General features: G+C 40.6%; 1 protein-coding gene and 1 long non-coding RNA gene across 3 annotated transcripts in view; one reads left to right on the top strand and one right to left on the bottom strand.

Annotated features, from left to right (window-relative positions):
- The window catches only part of LHFPL3 (LHFPL tetraspan subfamily member 3), a 607,219-nt gene extending 593,568 nt beyond the window's left edge, over window positions 1-13,651 (top strand). For both annotated transcript variants that reach the window (XM_058297122.1, XM_058297121.1), the window contains one exon: window positions 11,342-13,651. Coding sequence is in view for 1 of the 2 variants with exons in the window: in XM_058297121.1 (XP_058153104.1) it covers window positions 11,342-11,370 (29 nt within the window). In the remaining variant the exon portion in view is untranslated. The remainder of the gene's footprint in view (window positions 1-11,341) is intronic.
- On the bottom strand, window positions 1,497-8,473 carry LOC131278512 (uncharacterized). Its single transcript, XR_009185845.1, has 3 exons — window positions 8,382-8,473; window positions 2,254-2,547; window positions 1,497-1,634 (listed from the first exon to the last, which is right to left on the bottom strand). It is a non-coding gene; the product is annotated as an uncharacterized lncRNA (long non-coding RNA).
- Window positions 13,652-22,311: the final 8,660 nt, after the last annotated feature.

A 22,311-nucleotide genomic window follows, 5' to 3' on the forward strand; every position in this document is an offset into this window, starting at 1 on the left:
CTTGCTTTTAATCTGTTCTGCAGTGTTCCTTAATGCAGGAGACAAGGGAAGATGTTGATGAATTACTCACTTTCTGAGAAAAGGTTACATAAAAAAGTGTTGTGCCTGAATGCCAAAGTGTGACTGTCAGTTACATACAGGAACAGACCCAAATTACCAGGGCCTCATTCTTAAGCCATTTTCTGGCCCTTGTCAACAAAGAAGATCCAAGTGAGAGACAGGTAGAATGGCTTCGGCAATTATCCTCCACCTTTACTGTGCTAAAACCAGTATGTCAAATCCAAAGGAAGGTAAGAGAAGACAGAGATGGGAACAGAGGAGAAAAAGAGAAAATAAAGGTAAAAAATACAACAATAACCGCCCTGGGACTGTCAGGTGGGGCCTTCCTCTTCCATTTCTGAGATGCCTCTCTACATAGTCACACTAAAAAAAATTGTTATAACCAAGTTGACAAAATCTCCATCTGTGGGCTCAAGATGAGACACCCTTTCCCTATCTGGGGTATTAGGAAGGGACCAGCAGCAGCACCTGGAGAAGTGTTAGAAAAGACCCCTTATCTCAGCTCCCTCTGCCCAGTTCAAGCATTGGAGGTGGAAAGAGACCGGAAGCCCCCTACATTCCATGGGAAGTTTGCAGGTCACCAAGTCGCTCTGGGTTTGCTTTGTCAGGTTTTCTGTAAACTTGTGTATACCTGGTTTGGTTTCATTTACTCATTCAGCAAACAACTGTTGCAGCCCAGCTCCCCAAGGGCATGGGCAGGGGGCAGTCGCAGCAAGACCAAAGCCTGCGCTCAGCAAAGTGTCAGGCAAGAGCTCTATTTAATGGGACAGGAGAGGGTCTCCAAAGGTGGCGGTCCAGAGAATGAAGTCAGCGCTCCCCAAAGACGTGAGGGAAATGAGGGGCAATATACAGGGTGTCAGAAGAAGGACATTTCATAACAGAGTTTCTGCTAGGGTCACATGAAGCACATAAATGGGGTCTGGTGATGTAGGAAGGAATCGTACAGCCTAGAGAACGTTACAGTCTGCCATACCATCTGAATGTTGTTGTCCTATGAGGTATGTGACGTTTTATCTTGTGTCCTGTGGCATGCAGGGGGCTGCGTACTGCAGCCTGACTTTCCCTTAGTGAGGGGGAGCCAGGGCCAGAGATCCCTGGACCCCCACACATACCAAGCACCTTACTAATCTAGAAAGACCAAGAGGAAGAGGACACAGGCTTGGCCTCAAGGAGCTCTCAGTCCAGTGCTTCATTTTCAAAGTTTGGTGGGCAAGCAGCTGGAGCAGCAGCACCTGGGGCAGGGGGTAAGGGGAGCAGTTAGAAACCAACCAGCAGCAGCAGCAGCAGCACCTGGAGGGTGTTAGAAATGCAAATTCTCCAGTTTTACTCCTCACCTACTAAATAAAAATCTGCATTTTAACACAATCCTCAGGTGATTCTTAAGCACATTGAGGTTTGAGAGGCACTTACCTAGTGGATTATGGGGGATGGAGAGGGATATTCTTCTATTCCTTACCTCCTTTATTTGTTGGGCAAATATTTAATGCTCCCCTGTTGTCAGACACTGTGCCAGGAACTGGGGGGTACAATGACAAGCATGATAGAGGAGGTCCTGATCACACGGAACTCACGTTCTGGTGGGAGAACAATAGAAAACAAGAAACATACAAGATAGGTACAGATCACAAGTAGTGCTATGAAGCAAGTAAGTAATAAGATAGAAACCAAAATGAGTCTATGATAGGTACACAGTGGGTGTCTTTGGAAATAAGTTATTTCTATTTTGTAACTTGTTTTCTGTACTAAAAATGGAAATATAGGGAAGCGGACTTGGGCCAATGGATAGGGCGTCCATCGACCACATGGGAGGTCCGTGGTTTAAGCCCCAGGCCTCCTTGACCCATGGGGAGCTGGCCCATGCTCAGTGCTGATGCGCGCAAGGAGTGCCATGCTACGCAGGGGTGTCCCCTGCGTAGGGGAGCCCCACGTGCAAGGAGTGCGCCCTGTAAGGAGAGCCGCCCAGAGCGAAAGAAAATGCAGCCTGCCCAGGAATGGCGCCACACACACAGAGAGCTGACACAGAAGATGTGCGGCAACAAAAATAAGAAACACAGATTCCTGGTGCCGCTGATAAGGATAGAAACAGTCACAGAAGAACACACGGCAAACGGACACAGAGAACAGACAACTGGGGGGGGAGTAATAAATTTAAAAATCTTAAAAAAAAAATGGAAATATAGTCACTGGTCTTACCTGAAAAGCGCTAGAGGCTGCAATATTCCTTCTCTTCTTTCAAACTCCCTCCCCATCCTTGTGCCTCAGCATCAGGCATTAAAACAATGATTTGCCACCAAGCAGAAATGGTCATTAGCTCAGGCCTGTTAAACACCTCAGAATTTGGATGGAAACTGAATTATAACTCCCAAAAATTAGCACTGGCGTAGCTCTTCTGTTAGAGTGGGGAGGTGTTCGAGGTAGTTTGGTGACTTGGGTATCTCTTGTGATCCACCTGTCCTTGGCAGCATCAGTCAGGGGCTGGAGAGTGTGCTGGTGGAAATGATGTGTAGAAGGGTAGTATGCAAGGAAAGATTAGCAATGGGAATATACCCAAGTCCCTTTCTTCACCAACCCACTGGCCAAATTACACAACAAACAAGCCAGCAACAACAGCCTCAGACCCTCCAATCATCAATTAAGCTATTGTTAGTCAATCTGCAGTCAAAATCAGGGTTAGACCTTAACTCAGCCCTAAAGTGTGCTGTGATCATGCATTTGTTTTCAGCCCAGATCCAAACCTCCTGCGAGTAGACCACTTGAAAGACAAATCAATGATTCTCCAAAGGCAGAGTTTGGATAGACCAGTAAGTAGAGATTGTGGGTTCAAGTATTGCTCCTCCGAAAGTTGTGTGTCAGAAAGAACAGAGGGATCCAAGAAGGTGGCACTCTTTCTGACCTATGAGCTTTGCACCAACTTCCCAGCCACACATGTTGTTACAGTATATTTCATAGAGCAAATCTAAACCACAGTCAGATAAAAAGGCATTTGCCGATTGGTCCAGTTCTCTTTTTTTATTTAAAAACACTTATTGCTAAAAAATGCTAACGATCATCTGAGCCTTCAGCAAGTCGTAATCTTTTTGCTAGTAGAAGGTCTTTTCTCAGTATTGATGGCTGCTGGCTGAATAGGGTGGTGGTTGCTGACCATTGGGGTGGCTGTGGCAATTTCTAAATATAAGACAAACATGAAGTTTCCTGCTTCAATTGACTCTTCCCTTCACAAAACATTTCTCTGTAGCATGCAGTGCTGTTTGATAGCAGTTTGTTCACAGCAGAACATCTTTCAAAATTGGAATCAAACCCTGCCACTGCTTTATCTAAGTTGATTAATATTCTCAATACCATGTAGTTATTTCAACAATGTGCATAGCATCTTCATCAGGAGTTGATTCCATCTCAGGAAACCACTTTCTTTACTCATCCATAACAAGCAACTCCTCAACTATTGAAGTTTTACCATGAGATTACAGCAATTCAGTCACATCTTCAGGCTCCACTTGTAATTCTAGTTCTCTTGCTGTTTCTACCACATCAGCAGTTTTTTTCTCCACTGAAGTCTTGAACCCCTCAAGTTTTTCACTGAGAGTTGGAATCAACTTCTTCCAAACTCCTGTTAATGTTGATATTTTTACTTCCTCCCATGAATCATAGATGCACTTAATGGCATCTAGAATGGTAAATCCTTTCCAAAAGGATTACAGTTGACTTTGCCTAGATCCATCAGAGGAATCATTATCTACAGCAGCTTTATTAGTCAGCCAAAGGGGTACTGATGCGAAATATCAGAAATCTGTTGGCTTTTATAAAGGGTATTTATTTGGGGCTGATGCTTATAGTCACAAGGTCCTAAAGAGTCCAACTGAAGGTATCATAAGAGGTACTTTCTCATCCAGAGTCTGTTGCCATATGGTGATGCAAGATCTGGGAAGATTCAGGCATCTCTTTCTCTTAAGGCTCTGTGATCCCAGCTTCTTCCAGTATCAGCTGTAGACTGGAATAAATCTTGTCTCTGTCCTGGGGTTCATTTCTCTCCAGCCTCAGCTGCGCTGCTCTCTCCACAAGGGTCTCTATCATGTCTAATGGAGCCTTCTTTCTCTCCTCACATATCTGCTTCTCTGTGTATTTACTTCCTAGGGTTCCAGCATTAAAACTCCAGCTTTCTCCTCTGCCTTGTCATCTTCTCTGTGAGTCCCTGCCCACCAAGGCTGTTGGGATTCAATGTCCTACTGACATGGCCCAATCAAAGCCTTAATCATTATTTAATCAAGTAAAAGTGAAACCTCTGAATCCAATCTAATCTAATATGCCCAGAGGAACAGACCAGTTTGCAAACATAATCCAGTATCTACTTTTGGAATTTGTAAACAACATCAAACTGCTACAGCAGCTATAGCCTTATGAAATTTATTTCTTACATAATAACCCTTGAAAATTGAAATGACCCTCTGACCCATGGGCTACAGAATGGATGTTGTGTTAGCAGGCTGAAAGCAGCATTCATCTCATTGTACATCTCCATCAGAGCTCTTGGGTGATGAGTTTCATTGCCAATGAGCAGTCATATTTTGAAAGGAATCTTTGTTTCTGAGCAGATCTCAACAGTGACTTCAAATATTCAACCATGTTGTAAACAGAAGTGCTGTAATCCAGACTTCATTGTTCCAGTCATAAAGCACAGGAAGAGTAGATTTAGCATAATTCTTAATGGCCCTGAGGTTTTCAGAATGACCATTGGCTTCAACCTAAAGTCACAGCTGGATTACAAGTAAATTGGTCTAACTTTCAAAGCTTTGAAGCCAGGAATTGACTTCTCCTCTTTAGTTATGACAGTCCTAGATGGCATTTTCTTCCAGTATAAGGTTGTTTTGTGTCCACTGAAAATTTCGTTTATTGTAGCCACCTTCATCAAATATCTTAGCTAGATCTTCTGGTAAACTTGCTGCAGCTTCTACATCAGTACTTGCTGCCTATGCTTTACACTTGGGATGGAGATGGCTTCTTTCCTTAATCCTCATGAACCAACCTCTGCTAGCTTCAAACTTTTTTCCTACAGCTTCCTCCCCTCTCTTAGCCTTCATAGAACTGAAAAGAGATAGGGTCTGGATTAAGGGAGTGCAGTGGCTGGTTTGACCTATCCAGACCAATAAAACTTCTCTCCACAACAGCAATAAGGCTTGTTTTGCTTTCTTATTATTCATGTGTCCACTGGAGTAGAACTTTTAATTTCCTTCAAGAACTTTTCTTTGCATTCACAACTTGGCTAATTGTTTGGCACAAAAGTCCTAACTTTGGGACTATCATGGCCTTCATCACTAAGCTGAATCATTTCTAGTTTTTTATTTAAAGTGAGAGATATGTGACTCTCCATTTCACTTGAACATTTAAAAGCCATGGTAGGGTTAGTAACTGGTCTAATTTCAATATCGTTTTGTCTCAGGGAATAAGGAGACCTGAAAGGAAAGGTAGGAGCTCACTGAGCCTCTTTTCCACACCTAGTGCCAAAGTGATAGTGGAAAGACTCTTGATGCTGAGGCAAAGCTCCACATCCTCATTGTAGAGCTCATCTATGAGCACCTCAATGGGGTACAGTGATTGACTACTGCCGTCTTGGCACCATCCCACTCCCATGAGACTGTAACCAGTGTGGTTCAACGGTAGGCAATGGGATATCCAGTGCCTCCAATTATCTTTTGCTGCATAACAAACTATCCCAAAACTTGGTGGCTTAAAACAACATTTGTTTTTATTATATCTCACAATTGTGCAGTTCAGGAATTTGGAAAGGACTCAACTAGGCAATTCTGCTCCATGTATCATCAACTGGAGTCACTTTGTGCATTCAGCTGGTAGCTGGGTGGTCTGGAGGGTCCAAGATAGTTTCACTCACATGCAGGCACCTTGGCAGGGATGGCTGGAAGGCTGGGCTCAGTTGGGCCCCTTTATTTTCCTGCATAGTACCAAGGCCTCTCCATGTGCGTGTTCTAGCAGAGGAGTAAAAAACTGCCAGTAATCTTAAAGCCTAGATTCAAGGGGAGGGAAACACCCGCCCCACCTCTCAATGGGAGGCCTGTTAAAGACTGCAGCCACACCCACTACGGCCATCAGGTCCGGAGTACCTGAGGATTCAGGTGGTTGAGGTATTTCCAGGGATGAAGGGTGTCAGAAGGCCCTGTTAGACGTGGGTGCAGTTCATGTGTCTTGACCCTTGAAACTACAGAGTGAGAGAAAGTGAAAACCCTTGTACAGCCTCTGAGAAAAAGTGGTCTGGGATTCCTCTCTCACACATTTTCATAACAAAGATTCAGCAAGCAAGTCTGCTGAATGCCTGACAACTCCCACCAAGAATTTTGCTCCCTCAAATAGTGCCTGCCCTGTGTCAGCTATGCTGACAGTGGGGACTTCAGGCCCTCACTAAATAGGTTAGATAGGAGCAATCAGCAGAAGCCCATCACAGGAGACCTTTTGTAAACACAGAAAATTCAACAACATAGCATTTAGGTAGTCTGGACAGTGCAGCATGCTAAATGCTGCTCTCATGAGTGGTTATTGAAATGACAGCTTTAAAAAGGATTTGCCAAGAATCCCTTGGAAATGGAACATGGGCCTTTCAGAGCCCATGATGTGTTACAAGGACCAGCATAACCAAACTAAGATCTAAAGCAGCATTGAATGACTTATTTATACATGCCCTACTCTGTACAAACCTGGAAGAATGCGACAACTTTTACAACACCTCCCTAAGCTATTGAACGCCTGTGGTGCTTGGGAAATGTTAGCAAAACTTTTGAAAAGAGCAGAATGTTTTACAAAGCAACACTCACAGTGTAGCCACGCTGATCCCTCCACTGAATTCTGGAAATTGTCATGGTGTCTCAAAGCCATTAAGACTGAAGGATGGGAAGCGGATGTGACCCAACAGAAAGAGCATCCGCCTACCATACGGGAGGGCCCAGGGTTTGATACCCAGGGCCTCCTGACCCATGTGGTGAGCTGGGCCACGTGAAGAGTTGCTGCGCACAAAGAGTGCCATGCCACACAGGGGCGTCCCCATGTGGGGGTGCTCCATGTGCAAGGAGTGCATCCTGCAAGGAGAGCCGCCCTGCATGGAAAAAGAACAGCCCACCCAGGAGTGGCATCGCATACATGGAGAGCTGATGCAGCAAGATGACATAACGAAAAAGAAATGCAGTTTTCCAGTGCCACTGAGGGTGCAAACAGACACAGAAGAACACACAGCGAATGGACAGAGAAGCAGACAATGGGAGTGGGGGGAAGGGGAGATAAATAAATAAAATAAATCTTTAAATTAAAAAAAAAAGACTGAAGGAGATAATAAAAACAAAAAGATAGATAGATAGATAGATAGATAGATAGATAGATAGATAGATAGATAGATAGATAAATGAATGAATAAATATATAAAGAAAGAAAGAAGAAAGAAAGAAATGGAAATATCCAGAGAGGAAAATCCTGACTTTTCTCCCCTTCCATCTACTAGCTTCACAAATCTGTTTTAAGGGCCAGGTGACACTTTAGATGGAAAGTTCTTCATTGTGTGTGCTACTAAGTAATCATAACAGCATTATAATTTTACTCTTCCAGAAAAATATTTTCCTAATGTAGGGAGTATTTGTGTTCTGATCGGTACTGGGAAAATATCCTCATTATTTCTAACATAGCATAGTATTCAGAACGTTGGTATGCCCAGGGGTTCTTATTATACTAGGAATAAGAAACACACAGCAGTGGCAGTGTCTAAGTAACTTCAGATTCCAGCAAACATTCCAGGAGGCCCCCCGATAAGCTTGCTTCAGGAGGGGGCCTAGCATAAGGCAAGCAATGAGCCTAGTCTGCAAAATTTAAGGGGGATTTATCCTGCCCTTGTACAACCCTGAAAGTGAGAGCCTTGTGCAGTTTTGCTTTCCTCTAGCGTCACATTATTTTCCCATCCCCTCATCAACTTTCTACCCACCCTTATTACTTTTGGTGGGAAGTATAATCTAGTCAACAAAGAGCTTTAAGAAGGTATGACTGAGTAACCAATAGTGTCAACAGTGGCAGAAATATCAAGTGAGGGATTTGGCCATGTGGAGGCCACGGGGGACCCAAGACCAGAGCTGATCCAAGGGGGTTGTTGATGAATGGGCCAGATGTGGGGCATGAATAGGAACCCTGTGAGAATGACCATAGATCTTCCCTTTCTACAGGAGAGCTCGGAATCTTTCCAGGGAGATGCAGGAAGCTTCTTTCTCCCCAGGCATGAGTGTTGCTGCTCTAGAAACTGACTTAAAACTCTACCACCCCATCCTTTCCTCCCAGCCTACCAACATCAGGCCTCACACTGCCTGGAATACAGCATTAGACACATGTGTTTTCTTTCTGGCACCCTTTCACTAGTCTTTCATCCTGTGATGTCATAAAGCCAAATCAGGAAGATTAGACCTGGAGAAAGAAAAACAGAATCTCTGGTTCCTGTTTGCCAGCAAATGGTTCACATCAAAGCAAGGTTTTCTACCATGGAATTGGTATATTGAGAACCTTAAGGAAAAAGGAACTATCCTTTCTTTCCAGAGTCTTCCCCTATACCACACACATATAGTCCTGGGCACTTTCATATCTGCCTTCTCTTCCAGGAACCTAGAAACTTTTCAACACCCATTTCCATATTCTCTTTCATAGGTTTATCACTTTCACCCACTCCTTTCTCCCCACCATCCCTCACTAACACCTTTCAGTGCTTACTGGAAAACCCAGACATTCAGCTTTGTGTATTTAAAATGAAAAAATATTCAGAGTGATTAATGCTTGAATAGAGGAATCATGGACCTACAAATCTGACTTTGGATTCCATCTCACAGAAATACCTCTATGGGAGTAGAATGAGATGACTTGTAGTAGGTTGAATTATGTACCCCAGAAAAAAGCATGCTCTTAATCCCATTCCTGTGGCTGTGAACCCATTGTAAATAGGGTCTCTCGAAGATGTTATTTTTAGTGTGGCCCAACTGAAAGAGGTTGGGTCTTAATCCAGTTTACTAGAGTACTAGAGTCCTTTATAAGCAGAAGAAATTCAGAAATAGTGAGAGGAAAAAAGCCCTGGAGAGGAGCCAGAAGCTAGAAATAAACAAAGCCTGGAAGAGAAAGGAGAAGCCACTGCCTTGTGATGGAAAAACCAAGGAACCTAAGGATTGCCAGTCAGCCAGAACGTTACCACTACCAACCTAGGGAGGAAGCAAGCTTTCTAGCCTCTAAGCTGGGAGCCAATAAATTTCTGTTCTTAAAACCATCCCACTAAAAAGAAAAAAAATAATAATTTAATTTAATTTAATTTTTTTAAAAAGCAACCCACTGTGTGCTATTTGTCATAGCAGCCTAAAAAACTAAGACACCACTTGTGGTTCAGAAGTACTGTATAAATCTATGGCTTCCTTATGTTGCTTTTAATAACATCTTAAAGCATTCCCTTCCATAGGGCTTCTGCCAGCATGACTCAATCCCAGAGAATTATTATAGACTAATCATCATTATGACATGATCATATTTCAATTATCCCCTGTGTAGTCTGGGTACATTAAAGTAACTGTGAGTTCTCTTGCTGAGAGAAGTTCATTAAGACCATAATGTGCATAAGATTTTTTGAAGAGTGTTGGAAAACAACAAGGGGATAAATACTAGAAACAAGAGCAGAATTTTTCAGAGGTTTCTCTAGCACACATTTAGAAATCACAATCTTATCTTGTGTTGTAGAAAAAGGACCATAGCTGGAAGCAGATGTGGCTCAAACAGTTGGACTCCCATACCATATAGGAGGTCCGAGGTTCGATTCCTGGGGCCTCCTGGTGAAGGCAAGCTGGTCTGCATGGCAAGCTGACCCGAGCAGAGAGCTGGCCCATGCAGAGTGCTGGCCTGCTGGCCTGAGTAGAGAGCTGGCCCACAAGGAGAGCTGGTCCAAGTGGAGAGCTGGCCCATGCAGAGAGCTGGTGCAGCAAGATGATGCAACAAAAAAAGACACAGAAGACAGACAATAAAAGATGCAGCAAACCAGGGAGCTGAGGTGGTGAAAGAGATTAAGTGCCTTTCTCCCCCTCTGGAAGGTCCCAGAATCGGTTCCCAGTGCTACCTAAAGAAAAGACACCAGACACAAAAGAACACACAGCGAATGGACAAAGAGAGCAGACAATGGGGGTGGGGAATAAATAAAATAAATAAATCTTTAAAAGAAAGTAAGAAAGAAAAAGGACTGTAACTATGGGCCATTTGTTCTATTTCATTTTGTTTCAATTGTTCTGTGATGCAAAACCAAACATGCTGTTTCCTTTCATCCCAAATCTGCCACACCACAACCAGCTAGAGCCCTTTACTCATCCTCACACTATTTAAGGTGTCTTTAAGCCCTGATTAACAGTGCCAATGTCCATGAAAATCATCCAAGGACTGGGGTTGACCACACATATGTGGTCTAGTTGTGTCGATACAGGCATAGTCCCTAGTCTGCTAGAAAAAGCAACTACCTCCTGAGAAACTGGCCTAAAGAATTAATTAAAATGAACACATAGCTTTATACACAAAGATGTTCATTATTAATAATAATAAATTTGAAAACCTAGCTACATATCTGACAGTAGGAAAATAGTTGAGAATGAAATTGAATGAGAATGGAATGAGATTATGCAGCCATTAGAAATGGATGCTGATGTAGACAGTTGAAATGTAGAAAGTTGTTTTTAATACAGTGTGAAAAGTATTATCTATATAGTGATTGAAACCATATAAAATAAGTGTATATTTTGATAAGGACTGGAAAGAAACATGGGAAGAAAATATTTAGTGTGTCAAGGTGATTAGATTGTGGGTGATTCATCTCTATAATAATTTCTTTTGGAGCTGTTATGTTGAGTGTATAGTAAAAATTATAAAGAAAGGGGAGACACTCAAGTAAGACAATTTTCATGTGAGGCAGAAGAGTCAGTGGTGCTTGGGATCATTCAACCTTTTTCCTTACTCCTTCAAAGCAACCTGTAATCCTAACCCAGCTGGAGGGTATACGCATGTGTCTGGGTTTTAGGGAGGCTCCTACCTGGGAAGACTGTGCTGTGTGTTACAATGGGACAGAAACCTCAAATATTTTCAGTCATCTTTTGTAACAAATCTAAAACAAATCTGAAGTGCATTTGAACCATTTCTTTGGTATGGTTTTTCCCTGACAAATATTGTACATAAAAATCTTACTGACAGAAAATAATGCTTTTCTCTTCTCTCTCCCACCCCCACCCTCTTTCTGCAGTTCTGCTAAGCCAATATTCTCTAGAATGAGCACAAAATTCAAGTAACAGCTAAACAATTTGAATAACAGCTTTTGTACATCAACATCAAGAAGGAAGATGCTTGAGAGAAATCGGAGTAGAGATGAATATGGACAAGAGCAAAATACCCACTTGTCAAAGTACCTTCTAAAACCAGATGGCAGAGATGGGAGTGCTTTTCTGGAAAGAGATGTAACCATGGATTAAATACCAGGTCACTGGAAACTATTGTTGAGTAAGATCAGATAACATTCATGAGATCACAATCACGGTATTCTAAGGAAGGGGAATACAAATGTGCTAGAATTAACATGTAAAGTGTATGTGTTGACGTTTTAAACTGTCCTTTTTTAATTAAACAGAAAACAAAAAGTTTTAATCTTTCAACGTTATAAAAAAGGCAGTCAGTTCTAAATTATTCCTCTCTCTGTAGCCAAGAGGCTGATCAAGCAACATTTATTGAGGAAGCATCTTAGAAAATGCCTCAGTGTTTCGTAGAGACACGACCTTTGATTCCCCATCTCTGCTATTGATTTATTTCACTGTGTAATTAGTTATAACCACCCAGTTATTAAGAGATGCAAAGCTTCAAACTTTTTACTGAGTCTGTGTTTAATCTATCTGTACAAGTTATTACAGAGGAAGTGTTTCTGACATACTATTACTCCATCAAGCTGTATATTACAGGAAGTACATCCTTATATCATAGGTTCCCAAGCAACATAGATTTCCCTGCCTTTCAGGAAGCTGTATCAAGGAACTCTGAAAAATATAGAAAGCTCATTTTCAACTTGGATGCTCACATGTAATATATAGGCTGCTATCAAATGAACACTTTTTTCTAATTCTTCCTAGTATGTGCATAGGAATTTAAAATACTTTATAAATAGGTATCTAAAATATCTCTGATTTTTTTTCCATTTCTTTATCATACATGTGATCAAAAGTTCATATTCTTTATTTCCCTTATTGACAGGCACTCATTTTTGTTTAAAAAAAATGTCATTCCATCAAATCTATTTCTAAATGATAGTAAGTGGTACTAACAGAATAAATAATAATTTGATAGCCTTAGAAATAAATGAATATATACTTATACGAGTAAGAGAAACTTGGTAGGAGTGCATTGCCTTTTTGTTTACTAATATGACTTCAAAAGCACTCAAATGTTTTGTTTTGTTTTTAGTTGATTGGCATTTGGAAGTAGTTACAACTAACCAGTTGTCTTCAACATCTTTTGCTCCCCACCATCTCCCTCTCCCCATTTCCTGCCAAAATCCAACCACAGAAAAATATTTAATATTGAAATAGCCAATTGCCTGAGAATGAATATAAGCTAAAATGTACATGCTGGCATAATCAGTGTAAACAAAGCCATGTTCTATACTTGAGCAGAAAATATGGACATATAGAATGCCTTCATTTATAGACTCGAAATTAAAATCAAGTTAGCATATATCACTGAAACACAAGACAGAGGATACCACAAGAAGTAATACAAATCATAGTTGATTTCTCTTACCCTTTCCCTATTAGGACCAAGTTCCAATTTTGCCAAATGTTTTGGTACTAGCCATATTTTCACATAAACTGGATCATGATTCAAATAGCTAAAAGTATATTACAGGTGTGCCTCAAATGAGTAAAACTCAATTCACAAAAATGTAGACTTTCTAAAGAAGCAAATTAAGGGAATACTTATCTGTAACTAAAATATTAGCCATTCTGGGGATTATTTTTTGCTCTAAGTATTAGCTCTCCTATAGCATTCAAAATACCCCGCTTATTAAATTTAATTACACACAACTTTTCAAGAACTCATCTTTTATTTAAAGGAATATATCTCTCTACTTTATCTACAATAAAAGCAGAAGGTATTGGATTTCTCTAATCCATGTAAATTACAGATTCCATAGGGAGTCCTATATCACTAATAGTGGATTTAACAGAAATGAAAAAGTACTTCCTATCCACATGCAAGTGTTTAAAAAGCAGTTTTTGCCATAAAATCTTAGTATGATTTAGCATACCACAGTGCTCTGAAGATGGGTCATTGACAATGTGCCATTTGTACATAGGAAATACATGTGTAAATCACTAAATGTTAAGTATTAGAAGTACATTTTTACCTTTTTTAAAAAGAAAAAGTGACTCCCTTTCTCATTCTGTTCTGTTGTATTGTGTCCAAAAGTTGTGTGTAATTTTTTTAAGGTCCAGGAAATATAAAGAAATTTGTTGGAATATATGAATTTCTGTAAAAAAAAATAAAAATAAGATTTTGTTACTTAAAAGAATTCTTGGTGGTGCATCCTATGATCAGTGCATCTAGTGTCACTGTCTTTGTCATTGACAAAGGTGGATGGTTTGGTGGAAAAATCTCCCTGTAGCTGGATTCCATAATATTTGCCAACAGCAGATGCTTATTGGCTATGTAGGACCCTCATGATTAAAATCTTAAAAGCCCCTTTTGGGAAGCAGATGTGGCATCCGCCTACCATATGGGAGGTCCAGTTTTCAAACCCAGGGCCTCCTGATTCGTGTTGTGAGCTGGCCCACGTGCAGCACTGATGTGCACAAGAAGTACCTGCCACACAGGGGACTCCCCCGCATAGAGGAGCCCCATGCACAAGGAGAGCGCCCTGCGCAATAAAAGCACAGCCTGCCCGGGACTGGCGTCACACACATGGAGAACTGACGCAGCAAGATGATACAACAAAAAAGAGACACAAGATTCCCAGAGCCATTAACAAGAATGCAAGCAGACACAGAAGAACACGCAGCAAATGGACACAGAGAGCAGACAATGGGGGGGGGGGGGCGGAGGAGTGGAATAAATATAAAATTAAATATAAAATAAATCTTTTTTTAAAAAAGGCCCTTTTGCCAAATTTAGAGATACTCAAGCTAAACCTCACCTATTCACTGGAGTGAAATGAATAAGTAAATAAAGACTACTCTAATAAAACTTGACCTAAAACATCCAGCTAATTGCTTAATCTCTACTTTGCAGATTGAAAATAGTCACCTATGTCTTAGACACGGGCAACACTTTGGAATAGTTCAAAAAGCGTCTGTGTGGGTTCTAATCCCAGGTCCTTTGTGTACTGTTTGACTCAGAACAACTCTAAACCTCAGTGTCCTCAGCTGTAAAAGGGACATAAAAATAGTACCTCATAGTGTTGTTGTGGGATATAAATTATAGTGTTGTTGTGCTTGGCAGGGAGAAGATATTAAATAAATGTTCATTCTTACCCCTCCTGTATGCAAGACATTGAAAAAAAAAAAAGGAACATGAAACACAGCCTCTGTGGGAAGCAGATGTGGCTCAAACAACTGGACTCCTGTCTACCATATAGGAGGTCCAGGGTTCGATACTCAGGGTCTCCTGGTGAAGGCAGGCTGGCCCATGTGGCGAGCTGGCCCACGCAGAGTGCTGCCCCACGCTGGAGTCCTGGCCAACGCAGAGAGCTAGTACAACAAGATGACACAACAAAAAGAGACACAGAGAAAAGACAATAAGAGACACAGAAGATCAGGGAGCTGAGGTGGCACAAGAGAATAATCACCTCTCTCCCACTCCAGAAGATCCCAAGATTGGTTCTCAGAGCTTCCTAATGAGAATACAAGCAGACACAGAAGAACACACAGCAAATGGACACAGAGAGCAGACAATGGAGGGAAGGGGGAGACATAAATTTTTTTTAAACTATCTTAATTAAAAAAAAAAACAACACAGCCTCTGCTTTAAAACTGCCGAAGATATAAGTAAAACTCAAACACAGGGACCACATAGTGAAGTAAATTAGCAAAGCAACTGGGTTGGGACCATAACAGGAAGGAGTGAGAACGGTAAAAAAAAACTAGAGCACTTAGTTCCTGTTTAAAGGGAACAGTAGCCAATACTCAGCTCTACTCATTCAACAAACAGTGAAAGAACGAGAACACAGTGGTAAACCAGACCGACAAGGTTCCTGGTCTGGTAGGTCTCATGTTCCAGTAGGGGAAGACAGTCAATGAAGAACAAAATAGCTGATAATAATAGGAGCCCTGGAGAGAATTATAACATTTCTCTATGTGATAGAGAAATGAGGTGGCTAATCAGAGAAGGCTCTGTGGTGATTTGAAGCTGTAAGTGTCTCAGAAAAAAAAAACATGTTCTTAAATCTAATCCATTCCTGTGGGTGTTGAACCCATTGTAAGGAGGGCCTCTTGATGAGGTGATTTCAGTTAAGGTGCGGCCCAGCCCAATCAGAATGGGTCTTAATCCTATTATTAGAGTTTTTTTATAAAAGAATGAAATTCAGAGAGAGAGAGAAAGAGGAAGTCACAGGAAGCAAGAAGTTACATCAACAGAACCCAGAAGAGAAGGGAGAGGGGCCAGGAGACACTGCCAAGTGCCTTGCCACACGACAGAGGAGCCAAGGATGGCTGGGAGGCAGCCCCAGAATGCCACAGTCTTTGGAGAGCAAGCATCACCTTGATGATGCCTTGATTTGGACTTTCTCTTAGTCTCAAAACCATAAGCTCATAAATTCCCATTGTTTAAGCCAACGCATTTCATGGTATTTGCTTGAGCAGTTTAGGGATAAAACAGCCTCCGGTGAAGAGGTAGTGAGTAAGTAAAGTAAGACTTAATGATAGACAGCCATGTGAAGAAAGAGGGGAGAACATGCAAGATATGGGAACCACCGGGATACAGGCTGTAAGATAACAATGAGCTAGATGTGCCTGAGGAACAAAGGCGGTGTGGGGTGGGGGTTGGGGAGGGCAGGGACTGAGCTAAGCAGAGCCTGACGTGAGCTCCAGGCTTTGTGGCCAAGATGGTCTGTACAATTTTTAAGTGTGAGAAAAAGTCTTTGGAGGATTTTAATTTTACATTTTTAAAAGATTACTCTTGGCTTCTGCTTCTAGCAGGATGAACTAGATACTCTAAAAAGTCCTCCTTTTACAATACTACTAGATCCTGCATAAATTACAATGAACTCATTTTTAATGCACAGCTTAGCCTGCAAGAAAGAGAAATTCCAGAAGGCATTTTAAAAAAAGAGGGAGCAGAAAACCAAGTATGAAGTATAAGCAAATGCAATAAGGTTGCCCAAAAGCAAACCCACATATCAGAGTAGGAAATGGCAAACTAAGCCTTGGGTCGCTGGAAGTGGGTGAGCTAAATTTCAGATTCCCACCCTAAACCAGGACACTTACTCAAGAGTGGCTCAGAAAATATCCTTATGCTAGCAAAGGAAGCCAATCAAGAAACCTGTCCCCCCCCCCCCCCCGCTGACTCTAAATGGGGAAAAAATTAGAATAATAATCATTCTCTGAAATTTGTAACCCTAAGTCCTCCCTCCTCAAGTCAGGAATTTAAAATTACACTTTCTATGTGGTCAAGGAAATACCAAACCAAGAAATTAAAGCGCTTGTGGGCTCCCTGTCATCTAGCAGATAGAAACACACATATCTGGAGGAAAGCATCCCTAGCATAGGCCCCAATAGTTCAACAAAGAATGCACTCACAATAAAAAAGACCGTGAGTTACACACACACATAAAGAAGAGTCAGCAGAAGTAACTAACAATAGATTATTGCTCCACAGATTTTAGATAGTGGAATTATCAGATATAGAATGTAAAATAATAATGTTATATATGTTAAAGAAATAAAGTATCTATAAAATGAAGAAGATAAAGAGTCTACCATGTACAACCAGGTAGATTTGAAGAAGAAAAGCAAAAAAAAAAAAAAAAAAAAATCTTAGGGAAAAATAATTGTTGAAATTTAAAACACAGGTATAAAGTAAATATAAATTAGGTATTACTGAAGAGAGAATTTGCAAAATAGAAGACAGACCCAAAGAAATTACCCAGAATGCAATACAGAAAGCCAAGGGATTGAAAAATGACAGAGGCTAAGCAATAAAGAAAATATTTATGTCCAACCAGAGTTCCAGTAGGAGAAATGGAATAAGAGAGAGGCAGTATTTAGTAAAAAATGGCTGAAATTTTTCCATAAATGAAAAAAGATATAAACCCACACATATCTGATACGAAGTGCAATTGATATCAAGCAAGATAAGTAGAATCACCCATGAGAGTATAAATATAGGTCCAAAACAAAAGAACTATCTTAAAAGCAACCAAAGAGAAATAACATACCACCTACAAAGAGGCAATATCTTGACTGACGAACACCAGGCATGTTAGTGTAACATATTGCAAGTGCTAAGATAGAGTATCAGTCTAAAATGTGAAAAACTATTTTTTAAAACCAAAGGTGAAATGCAGTCGTTTTTATATAAGCAAAACCTGAGGGATTTACTAATAATAGGCCTACATTAAAGGACTTTTGGAAAATGGGCCAAGAAGGAAGGTTTGAGATGCAAGAAGGAATACAGAGCAAAGAATTTAGTACATATGTGAGTAAACTTAAACAAACATCGTATAAAATAATAAGGTGGCAACTGTTTAATTTGTGGGATTGAAAAAAAGACAACTAAAATATTGGATAACAACAGCATGTAAATTAGGATGAGATTATCAGAGAGTCTAGGAGATTTTTGTTAATCTGGAGAGTTAAAATATAGATTAACTTTAATAATAATACCTAACAATTGATATCATGTGCAAAGCATGTGTATTGGTTCATTTAATCCTCAAAACAATTTTATGGGTTAGGTACTCTACTTTACTGGGGGACAGAGGAATTAAATAATTTACCCAAGGTCACACAGCTGGTAACAAAGAGCTGAGTCCAAACCTAGGTAATGTGACTCTGAAATCCATTTGTTGAATAACAATGTATGCTGCTTTTAGAAAATTAAATACAAATGATAACTTAAAGTAAATGCTAGGCTAAAAGATACAGTTTTAAAAAAAGTTGGAGGGAGGGGTGTGTGGAATAAGAGAGCAAAGAAAAAAAAGCACAAAATCAGTACAAAAGAACGTCCCCAAAAAGGAGGGGAAAAAGCAGAACAGTGAAAAGACAACCTACTCAAACGGAGAAAATATTTGGAAACTACATATCCAATAAGGGTTTAATATACAGAATATATAAAGAAATCCTATGACTCAAAAATAAAAACACAAACAACCCAATTTAAAAATGGGCAAAAACTTGAATAGACATTTCTCCAAAAGTGATATACAAATGGCTAAAAATAACATGAAAAGATGTTCAACATCACTAGTTATTAGGGAAATTTGAATCAAAACTACAATGGAGGAGCCAGTTTAGCTCAGTGAAGCACACACTTCACATATACAAAGTCCCAGGTTCAACCCCTAGTACCTCCTTAAAAAAGAAAAAGTATTTCTGTGGGAGGATATATCGCTCAAGAGCTTGAGCACTGGTGCCACTGGTACATCAAAAAAAAAAAGAACACAATGAAGGGAACAAATGTGGCTACAGGTTGCGCCTGCTTCCCACATGGGAGGTCCTGGGTTCAATCTCCAGTGCCTCCTAAAAAAAGCAAACAAATGAAAACACCAACTCAGGAGAGCTGATTGGCTCAGTGGTTGAATACCAGCTTCACCTGTATGAGGTCCTGGGTTCAATCCCTAGTACCTCCTATAATATATATATTTTTTAAATGTGATATTATTTCCCACCCACAGGAAAGGTTTTTTTTTTTTTTAATCAGAAAATTACAAGCATTGGAGAGGATGTAGAGAAAGAAGAACACTTATTCATTGCTAGTGGGAATGTAACATGGTGCAACCACTGTTGAAGATAGTTTGGCAAGTAAGTCCTCAGGAAGCTAAATATAGAATTACCATATTACCCAGCAACTCCACTAGTAGGTAGAACTGAAAGCAGGGTCTTGAGCACACTGAACATAGTGATGTTACTCACAATTTCCAAAAGATGGAAGAAATCCAAATGTCTATTAACCAATGAATGGATAAACAAAGTGTGGTATATGCATGTGATGGAATATTATTCATCTGTAAAATGGAATAAAATCCTGATGCATGTGACAACATGGATGAACCCTGAAGACGTTATGTTTAGTGAAATAAGCCAGACACAAAAGGACAAATATTGTGTGATCTCACTGACATGAACTAATTATAATAAGCAAACTCATAGAGTTAGAATCTAGAATATAGGTTACCAGGGAATAGATTGGGGGTAGAGAATAGGCACCTGAAACTTAATTTGTACAACTTAAGTTGATTGTAAAGGGAGGGAAATGGATGGTGGTGTTGGTAGCACTTTATTGTGAGTGCAATGAACAGCACTGAATTATGTACGAGAACGTAGTTGAAAGGGGAGGTTGTAGGTTGTATATGTTACTAGAATAAAAGTTAAAAGATAAAACATGGGGCTGTATAACATAGTGAACTCTATTATGGACAAAGGACAGGGGCTAATAGTACAAATATAAGAATATTCTTTCATAAATTATAATGAATATACAGCACTAATACAAGGTATTAATAATAAGATAGTATATGCAGGAAAACACAGCTAAATTAAACTATGGACTATACTTAGTAGTGGTACTATTTTAAAATTCTTTTATCAATAGTTAACAAAAGTACCACACTCATACACAGTGTCAACAATAGGGGGATGTATAGGAATGCTGTAATTTTTTACATGACTCTTCTGTAAACTAACAAATTCTCTAGTTAAAAAAAGAATTATGAAAGCATAATAAATAGCACAATATATATAAGTAGATTAAATTTGTCAGTTAAAAGAGAGATTGTGGGAAACGGACTTGGCCCAGTGGTTAGGGCGTCCGTCTACCACATGGGAGGTCCGCGGTTCAAACCCCGGGCCTCCTTGATCCGTATGGAGCTGGCCCATGTGCAGTGCTGATGTGCGCAAGGAGTGCCCTGCCACGCAGGGGTGTCCCCCGCGTAGGGGAGCCCCACGCGCAAGGAGTGCGCCCCGTAGGGAGAGCCGCCCAGCGCAAAAGAAAGTGCAGCCTGCCCAGGAATGGCGCCACCCACACTTCCCATGCCGCTGACGACAACAGAAGCGGACAAAGAAATAAGACACAGCAAATAGACACAGAGAACAGACAACCAGGGGAGGGGGGGAATTAAATAAATAAATAAATCTTTAAAAAAAAAAGAGAGAGAGATTGTGAGATTGGACTTTAAAAACCCATTATACACTATTTAAAAGAGACACGGGGAGGGAAGTGTATGTAGTTCAAGTAGTTGGGTACCTGCCTATCAAATGGGAGGTCCCAGGTTCAGTTTCTGGTGTCTCCTAAAGAAGATGAGCAAGACAGCAAACTGAAACAACAGGCTGACATGACGAACAGATGTAACAAGGAGGCACAATGAGGAAACACAATGAGAGACACAACAAGCAGGGAGTGGAGGTGGCTCAAGCAATTGGGCACCTCCCTCCAACATAGGAGGTCCTAGGTTTGGTTCCCAGTGCCTCCCAGAAAGAAGACAAGCAGACACAGAGAGCACATAATGAACAGACACAGAGAGCAGACAGGAAGCACAACCAAGTGGGGGAAGAAATAAATCAATCAAATAAAAAGAGACACAGAGAGTGCATAAGGCTCAGTGGTTGAGTGCCTGTTTCCCATACACAAGATCCCAGATTACCTCTAAAAAATAAATAAAAATAAAAGGGACAGGTTATGAACAATGATAAAAATTTCACCCAAAAAATGTTAAAGTTATAAACTTGTATGCATTTAATAAGTTAGCTTCAAAAGATACAAAACAAAAATGAATAGAATGACAAGGAGAAGCAAAAAAACTTACCATCAAAATGGGAGATTTTAATACTTCTCTCAAATGACAGATCGACAATTCAATTAATAAGCTTATTTTAATGACATAAAAATGCCAAACTTGTACCTGAAAAATAATAAAAGTGCTTCACATCATGGGAAGTGGTATGGTTCACTCAGTTGGGCTCCCATCTACCCTATGAGAGGCCCTGGGTTTGAGTCCCAGGGCCTCCCTGTGAAGGCAGGCTTGCTTGCATGCTCCAGAGAGCCGTTGGCCCACAAGCGCTGTGGCAAGCCCACTCAGCAAGGTGACGCAAAAAGGGAGACAAGCAAAAGCACAGAAGAACATGCAGCAAATACACACAGAGAGCAGACATGAAGCAAAAAACATAAGGGGGGGATTAAAAAAAAAGTGCTCCACATCAAATCTCTTAATATTGTCTCTATTTGACTATAAAATAGATTGTCCTATATCTTCTTCTTGGTGTAGATTTAAAAATTCATCAAGCTATATAATTAAAACCTATGTAACTTATGTTACACCTTATTAAAAAAAAATTTCACCAACAAACAACTACCAAACTTTCAAAGAACTGATTATTTAAATCTAGTACAGGAAGCAGACTTGGCCCAATGGATAGGGCATCCGCCTACCGCATGGGAGGTCACGGTTCAAACCCAGGGCCTCCTTGACCCGTGTGGAGCTGGCCCATGCACAGTGCTGATGCACGCAAGGAGTGCCGTGCCACGCAGGGATGTCCCTGCATAGGGGAGCCCCACACTCAAGGAGTGCGCCCCGTAAGGAGAGCCGCCCAGCGTGAAAGAAAGTACAGCCTGCCCAGGAATGGCGCCACACACACGGAGAGCTGACACAGCAAGAGGACACAACAAAAAGAAACACAGATTCCCAGTGCCTCTGATAAGGATAGAAGCAGTCACAGAAGAACACACAGCAAATGAACACAGAGGAGAGTAGACAACTGGCGGGGGGGGGGCACGGGGTGGAGAGGAGAAAAATAAATAAAAATAAATAAATCTTTTTTTAAATAAATAAATCTAGTACATTACTCTTTATGGAATAGAATGGGAAAATACTCCTCTAACTCATTTTTGAGTTGTACAAGCAATGAAATGTCAATCAAAGTCCTTTGGGCCTTTTTGAAGAACTTAATGAGCTGATTCTACATTATTATGGACAAACAAGATGACAAGAATAACCAAGATACTCCTGAAAAGAACTGTAGC

This window comes from Dasypus novemcinctus, chromosome 5, assembly GCF_030445035.2.
Source record: "Dasypus novemcinctus isolate mDasNov1 chromosome 5, mDasNov1.1.hap2, whole genome shotgun sequence".
In the NCBI taxonomy this organism is placed as follows: Eukaryota; Metazoa; Chordata; class Mammalia; order Cingulata; family Dasypodidae; genus Dasypus; species Dasypus novemcinctus.